This window comes from Cicer arietinum, chromosome 1 (genome assembly GCF_000331145.2).
Source record: "Cicer arietinum cultivar CDC Frontier isolate Library 1 chromosome 1, Cicar.CDCFrontier_v2.0, whole genome shotgun sequence".
Classification (NCBI taxonomy): Eukaryota; Viridiplantae; Streptophyta; class Magnoliopsida; order Fabales; family Fabaceae; genus Cicer; species Cicer arietinum.
Window position 1 is genome coordinate 48,226,136 of NC_021160.2, and position 8,033 is coordinate 48,234,168.

Here is an 8,033-nt window from a genome sequence, read left to right on the forward strand (position 1 = left end):
TCATGGGCCCATTTGAAAGCATTTTTCTTCTAATTTTATCGCTTTTTTTTTTTCACTCTATTATATTTTCAAAATCTCTTAAAATATATTCAGATTGGCGTGTGTCAAAATATACCTAGATCAATCCAAAAGACATTGCCAATGAAAAAAAAACTATTTTTCTACTAAATTTTCTCCAACTTAAGAGCAAGATTGGTGCATTAATTTATTATTGCTCTAATTTATTTATTTTTTATTTGTCTCGTGTTTTTTCAAATATATATATATATTAATTAATACAAACGGCATAAAGTTCATTAGAGTTAATATTAGTCACATTATTTAATTAAATATAATAAATTTGTCTAACTTAAATTATATTACCACTTCGGCACTTTCTATACAATCACCTATTATCCGATTTTTGTTTAAAAGGTAGCACTTTTTTCTATTAGTTTTTTAACCTATATATTTGTTTTAGTTACTAACTTAGTTGTAGTGATCACCACCTCATTATACTCATTATTCACTTAAATGCTCAATTTGGAGGTGATCCATTTTGAATAGTCTAAATATATAGTTTAAGTAAATTCTGACATAACTAAAAGTAAGAGTTAGTTGTTGATTAAGTAGGAATTGCAGATTATAGTGGTCACGTGCAGATAAACTCAACATATGTAAGCTTAACTTTAACTAATGTTGTGGACACCAACTACCAATAGCAGCTCTTTAGGACACCTACATTTAATATGATTATGTCTCAAGCTGTCACTATATATATAAGTTTCGAACTACCATCTTCTATTCAAACTTCTCTACCTTTAATTCATATTGCTTGCTTTTTCATATGGCGTTTGTTCATGTTATCACATCACTTCTTTTTGCATTTGCTCTAATTTCAAGAATTCACCCTTCCTCATGTCAAATTGTAAAGGGCAAAGTTTCTTGCACCGATTGTACTCAGGACTATGATTTCTCTGGTTTGTCTCAAATTTCATCTCATCATTCAATTTACTTTATTTCAGATTAAATTAATGTTTTTTTATTACCAGCGGTAATTACCACTGTAACTGAAATTTAAAATCTTAGATAGAAACAATTGAAATTATATTAAAATATTATACTAATGAGTATATTTTGTTATCTTAATTAGTATTCAATTTATCTTAATTGAATAATAATTTGATTGTGTTTAGAGGCATTATGATTAGGGAAGAGTTATTATATATATATATATATATATATAAAAACAATCTCTTAATGTCGTTTTTATAATTTTAATAAAGTATTAATTAATGTATTTTTTTAACAAACATGTTTTTATTTTCCAAATTTTAATTAATATGTGAAGAAAATTGTCCAATACTTCTATAAAGTCTATATATAATACTTGCACAAGTCTCGGTCCAAAGTCCAAACCACTAAGACAAAGATTTTAGGCCTCAAACAAACAAAAAAAATCAACAAAGACAAAGGCTTCCAAACAATTAAATCATTTATGTTATTAATAATTAAGAAACAAATCTTGTCAATTAAGTTTTAGTTGTTAAAGTGTAAAGTTTTATGTTTGTTATCTGTGGTTCAAATCTAGACTATGCCAAAATTTCATGTTTTCTTTTACGGTGTCAAGGATATAAATTAACGAAATTTTAACAAACAATTTAAAAATAATTTAGTTGTATTTTAAAAATCATAAAGATTGTCTATTTAAATATTACTTTTCACTTACATGTATAACTAATAAATTGTTCATTTTTGTTTGCTTGACTTTTGATTTTGATGATATGTTTTTATATTTACAAAAAAATTCATTTTAAAGTTTATTTTAGAAGCGTTCAAATTTGTTTGACCAGTTTTATACTTAAATTTTTGTTAATCCACATGTTAAATTTTTAAATAACTTCTAACAACACACTTTTTAACATATTCTTTTTTATTGGTTAAAATTCATATGAATCTCATAAATCATGTGGAAACCACGTCAATTTAGTAAATCCTATTAAAAAATAGTCTATAATGAATTTGTTGGTAACATTTTTCTTCATAGCAATTGTACATATATTTACAAACTCTTACCATGTTTTCAGGAATTAAGGTATCAGTGAAGTGTGAAGGTGTTCAAAACTTAGCTGTGGCAACTACACAAGATGATGGCTCTTTTATGGTAGACATTTCCACATACCATGCAAAACTTCCTTATGATAATTGCCTTGCAAAAATTCTTGGTGGGCCAAATTACCTTTATGCCTCAAGAAAAAACCAATTCTCCCAAATTGTGAAGGGCAAAGATGGAAATAGCTACACAATCTCCACTCCTATTAGTTTCTTAACTTCTTGCCCCCAAAATAAAGAATGCAAGGATGAGAATCAAATTGATTCATCCAAAACCATAAATTTTTTGCCTCCAGAGTGGGGTTTGGCACCAGCTAGTTATTATTATCTTCCTTTCTTTCCCATCATTGGAATACCATGATCATACAATGTTCCATTAGTTACATTATTATATGGTTTTGTTGTACCTCGGAAAAGTGGAAGACATAGTTGTGGTGGAAAATAAATTAATGTATGCTTAAGATGTTAGTGAAATTAAGGAAGTTTATTAAGTGTGAGCTTGCAGGGAAAAAAGAAAAGTGGTAATTGTCTTTTGGTTAGCATTAATTAGTTAGTGTGGTGCATTTGGGTTTGAACAAAATAATATTCTCTTCAACTGGAAGGTGTTCAATCATGTGGATGTTTTTGAGCAATTTAAAAGGTTGTGGTGGATCTGGTTTACTAATAGTGTGGAGAAATATAAAAATGTAGTGTACTCTAATTGGTATGAGTTTTAAGTATTTCTTGTACTCTATTTAATAAATTTTGTTTATAAAAAAAGATGTTTATTAATGTCTCTCTTGTGCTGTTTTTTACAATATTTATGTTGGACTATTATGTTTAGTAAAAAAAAAATGATGGACTATTATGATATGTTAAAGTATTATATGGAATATGTAATGACTTTAGTTAAAATCAACCTATCTAATTAAATTTTATACACAAAAAGTTATAGTAATTGAGTGCTCAATTTGTTTTGAGAAATGAATGTTATCTCTACTCAGAGTTTAGAATTTTGCTACCTGCTACTTGTTGTAGATTTGTGATGTAAGGAAAACCCAAATAAACAAATTCTTATCTATAAATAAATTGACAGATTCATATCTATATATTCTACAATAGCCCAGTGAATTATTTATGGCATGGACTTTAACTAGTAGGTCACATACTTTATTGGTGGTTGCAAATTTAACGCTAATGTTTCCTTAAACTGTGTAAAAAGTACTACGGGATTGTATCTTTCAATAAATCATTAATTTTATTTTTTACAGTTAAATTAAACTTTTTCACTATCAGATTCTAGAATCAGTTAAAATGTCAGGAATTGTGGGACTAGAATAACATTCAGTTGCTGTCCTTTTCAATTTTTGAGGCATCCTATTCCATAAACATAATTAAGCCTTACATTTAAATCATCCGTTTGTTTAAAATTTTAAAAATAATTTTTTTATAATATTTTATATTTTTGTTATAATATCTTTTAAAAAAACTTTAAAAATAAAGTTTTAAATAAAAAATTAGTTTAAATAATTTATTTAAAATATTATTTTAAATATTTCATCTATTTACTACAAATGAATATCTAAGTTATTATATGTCAAAATTAATTTTTTAATCGATAGTAAATATTAAATCTAAATTTTTCTTTTACTATTTTAAAATATGTTTTTATATGAATTATTAAATTAAAATTATTTTAAAAAAAATCTTAATTAAACAGACTCAAAATTGAGGTGTTAAAAAAAAGCGCTTGTAAGAAATCAGTCATATGGATTTAAAAAAAAAGAAGAAAATTGTATTAGATGACGGCCAAGAAAATCTATCTTGCATTATAACTAATAGATTATTTTTTATAGGGTCTTTTAACTACCGTAACAAATGTATTTTTTTACTAACTGTAACTAAGCGTAGAGATCAAGTTTAAAGATTAAAGGTATAATTTAATAAAGAAAAAAATAAATTTTTGAATGCATAATATATATAAGGAATTTAAGAAATTATAAGATATATATAAAATTAATCCTGTCAAACAAATATAAAAAGAATTGGCATTTATTTTTAAAGTTGTGTCTCTCATTGTTTCATAGAGTTAAAATCATCAATTATTGTATTTGAGGTAAATATTTCCGCAATCATGTAATCCATCTTGTTTCATTGTCTTGTTTTTATAATTTTTATTGTTGAAAATGCAACGTTATGTGATTACTATTAAAATCGAAAGAGTCAACACATGTAGTAGCACACAAACAATGGATAATAATTTGATTTACTGGTCTCAAATAACTTTTAACATAATTCACCAACTCATATTCTAATTGGATCTTGTTTTGAATAGAAAATTTTGAAGGGTAAAATCTCTCAACAAGATTACAAATGTCATCAATATTAATTGACTTGAATGCATCATTAATATTTAAAACTACACTCAATATAAGAAGCTTAGTTGATTCCTCACTAAATCCATTATTCAACTAATAATATGCATAAGAACATTCTTGAAGAATCAAAGCTTGTAAACCACTTCCACATATTACTAGCTCGATCATATTCTTTGCCTCAGAACATTTTGAATGTCAAGATTATGATGAGATAATGTAGAGCAATGTTGTCTTTCACATGTATGATATCTAAGAAATTCTCTCTCACAAATTCGTTCTTAACACATGTAAAATTTCTTTTTGGACAATCGGTGAAGTTTATTTTGCATTATGAGGAGTATTTTCCAAAAATAATTTGTTATGTACTCTAAAAGCACAAGCTTATAATATCAATCATATAACAACATTGTTAAAACAATATTGAGATCTGCAATAAGAATTAACCAACAAAATAAAAAAACAAAACAATTGCAAAGAAAAAACGAAAATATATAACGTCTTGGTTTTCTGCTGAAAACGAAGAACATTCTTGAACATAATTGAAAATCAAAAAATGGAGACTGTTTACGGTTCTCCTTTCTGCAGTTTTGTAAACTAGTTTTTTCAATCAAGTTAAATGAAAATTAAAGAAATATATGAGAAGAATAACACCTAGAATTTACATGTTCAGTCTCAATTGATGAGATCTACGTCATAGACAAACAAACTAGATTAATCAACTATTGTTAATTAAACTTTATAAGATTAAGGTATTCTCAATATTAACGTTTAACACCTAATATATCAAGTAAAAAAAAACTTATTATAGAATGTTATAGCAAGTTCATAAAAAAAATATAAAAATTAAAAATTATATTAACATACTAGTATTAAAAGAATTTGGAGACACGTTATTTAGTTTTCAGCCTCCAAATGCCGTTGTAATAATAAATTTACTATTATGTTTTAAATTCCACGCATTAATTTTAATTTGTAAAAACCATGTCATAATTTTATTTCATTAAAATCACAAGACAAATTAATTTTATGGCACACAATTACAAATTTCATAATAATTAAATGAAATTAATAATAATATTTATTAATCAACTTTTCTATCAAAAAAATTGAAATATACTTAATTCCAAAATCAATATTTAAATTTATTCAGTTAAAAATTAAATAAAATAGTTGTAAATCATATCCAATGACAATTAATCACATATTCGACTTCTTTCATTTGCAATATTTCATATACAAAATATAAAAATTAAATAGCATATATTTTTTGCTAAATATGATCCACCTATGATCAATTCTAATAAATTTTTTGATCTTGGTTTTGCTTTTGCTAAATATGATCCACCTAAGAGTTAGTTGGCTTCTATCTACACAATCAGCTACAAGGACAAAGGCATGACATAAACACAATCATCCCTCTCATTGATATAGCTCATCCAAGTAACACAAAATTTTCACATCTCTCATTTTTTTCTTTGTGATATCGATCCCTTTTAGAATTTTGATGGCCTCTAAATAATTATCATTTTCAAATATTTTAACATCTCAATACTCTTTTTTTACTCCATTACTATTTCATTACTGGAAAAATTGAGTTAACTACAAATATTAGTGACAAGAAAAAATAAATTCTCAAATTCTCTCGTTATTTAATAAAAAAAGACGGATTACTATCAATAGAAATAATCAATATTTTTCACAAGAAATTTTTTTGAAAAAATTATAGGCTTTATGTCTAAAGACGAATAATATGAGAAGCATGCAACATGAAATGTTGGTTTGTTGTGATGAATCAGCACTTGCAGGGGAGAAATGTTGTGGAGAGAGAGAGCAATGGTTTTTCTTTACACCCAGACAAGAGAGAGAGTTGAGAGGAGGAATCCAATAGAACAACAGCTAGTGGTTATTGGAAGGCCATTAGAGTTAAGACTTGATGATCAACAAGTGGTAGGAAGGGACCATGGTGATGGTGCCCTTAAACGATGGAATCTTATTTTCTAATAAACCAACAAACTCTAGCAATCAAAATTTGTGGGAGTAACATCATATGTTTGTCGTATCTGCAACAAACCGTCGAGCGCATCGTCTCAGTTCAGCTGCCACGCTTACTAATACTCTCTCTCGCTACATTGAGAGACTTGATTATTTTACACGATATAAATGATATAGAAAAAAAAAAATTATTAAATTCATTTTATTAACTATTGTGTTATTCACAACTATACAATTATTTTAGGATAATTTATTTTTACAAATGGTTCATTTATTTTAGAACACGGATAAGTTGAAAGTTTTTAATACAACTGCTTTATAAATTAATAATACTTTTATGGATAAAAAAGTTATTTGACTTTTATATTTTAGAATAAATAATTTCACAAAAATACATCATTTCGTTGTCTATAAATATTATATAATTTTTTACATTTTATCATCAATATATTTAATATTCACTATTATAAAAAAATAAAAAATTCATAAAAATTAAATTTTATTTCATTGATATTTTTAATAGGTAATATTTAGTTATTATAATTATATAAATGATAAAAAATAATTTTTTTTAAAATTGATTTAACTATAAATTTAAAATTTAAATGTTCAGGTACATGTGAAATTCATTTATTAGAAATGATCTATTATTATTGCTAAAAAAATCAGCAAATCCAAATTTAAAACATGCGCCAAAATTGGTTGAGAAAAACGAAACGAAAGCATCATTTTGGTGCTTTCAGTTTATGATTCCTCTTTGTCTCCATGCACATCTTCCCCATCACCAAACTCTCTTTATTCTTTATCCTTTATTATTATTAGTATTATTACCAAAAACCAAACATTAAATTAGCTTCCTCTTCAATCAGCTCACAATCACAAAACAAAAACAAAAAAACACCCTTCCGCAAAACATGGGCACTCGTCTTATGTTAATTTCTCCACCACCTCCAACCAAAACACACAACCAATTCACACCTTCAATAATCCCTCTCCTCAAAACCCATCAAACAATATCACTTCCAACTTCAAGAAAAACTAGTAGCAAGATCCAAAGCACAAGCAAGTTTGGGAATTTCCTTGACTTAAAACCCGAGTATCAACCCGAATCCTTAGATTTCGACCTTCCATGGTTCCAACCTTCTGATCGTTCTCATTTTGATGTGATTATAATCGGTGCTGGCCCCGCAGGCATTCGCCTTGCGGAACAAGTTTCCCTTTATGGAATAAATACATCATTTCGTTGTCTATAAATATTATATAATTTTTTACATTTTATCATCAATATATTTAATATTCACTATTATAAAAAAATAAAAAATTCATAAAAATTAAATTTTATTTCATTGATATTTTTAATAGGTAATATTTAGTTATTATAATTATATAAATGATAAAAAATAATTTTTTTTAAAATTGATTTAACTATAAATTTAAAATTTAAATGTACAGGTACATGTGAAATTCATTTATTAGAAATGATCTATTATTATTGCTAAAAAAATCAGCAAATCCAAATTTAAAACATGCGCCAAAATTGGTTGAGAAAAACGAAACGAAAGCATCATTTTGGTGCTTTCAGTTTATGATTCC

General features: G+C 26.0%; 1 protein-coding gene across 1 annotated transcript; it reads left to right on the forward strand.

Annotated features, from left to right (window-relative positions):
* The first annotated feature begins 770 nt into the window (after nucleotides 1-770).
* On the forward strand, nucleotides 771-2,862 carry LOC101502277 (uncharacterized). The gene is made up of 2 exons (XM_004487429.4): nucleotides 771-959; nucleotides 2,067-2,862. Exons 1-2 carry the CDS (start codon nucleotides 827-829, stop codon nucleotides 2,450-2,452), a joined length of 519 nt encoding a protein of 172 aa, XP_004487486.1. The 5' UTR covers nucleotides 771-826; the 3' UTR covers nucleotides 2,453-2,862.
* Nucleotides 2,863-8,033: the final 5,171 nt, after the last annotated feature.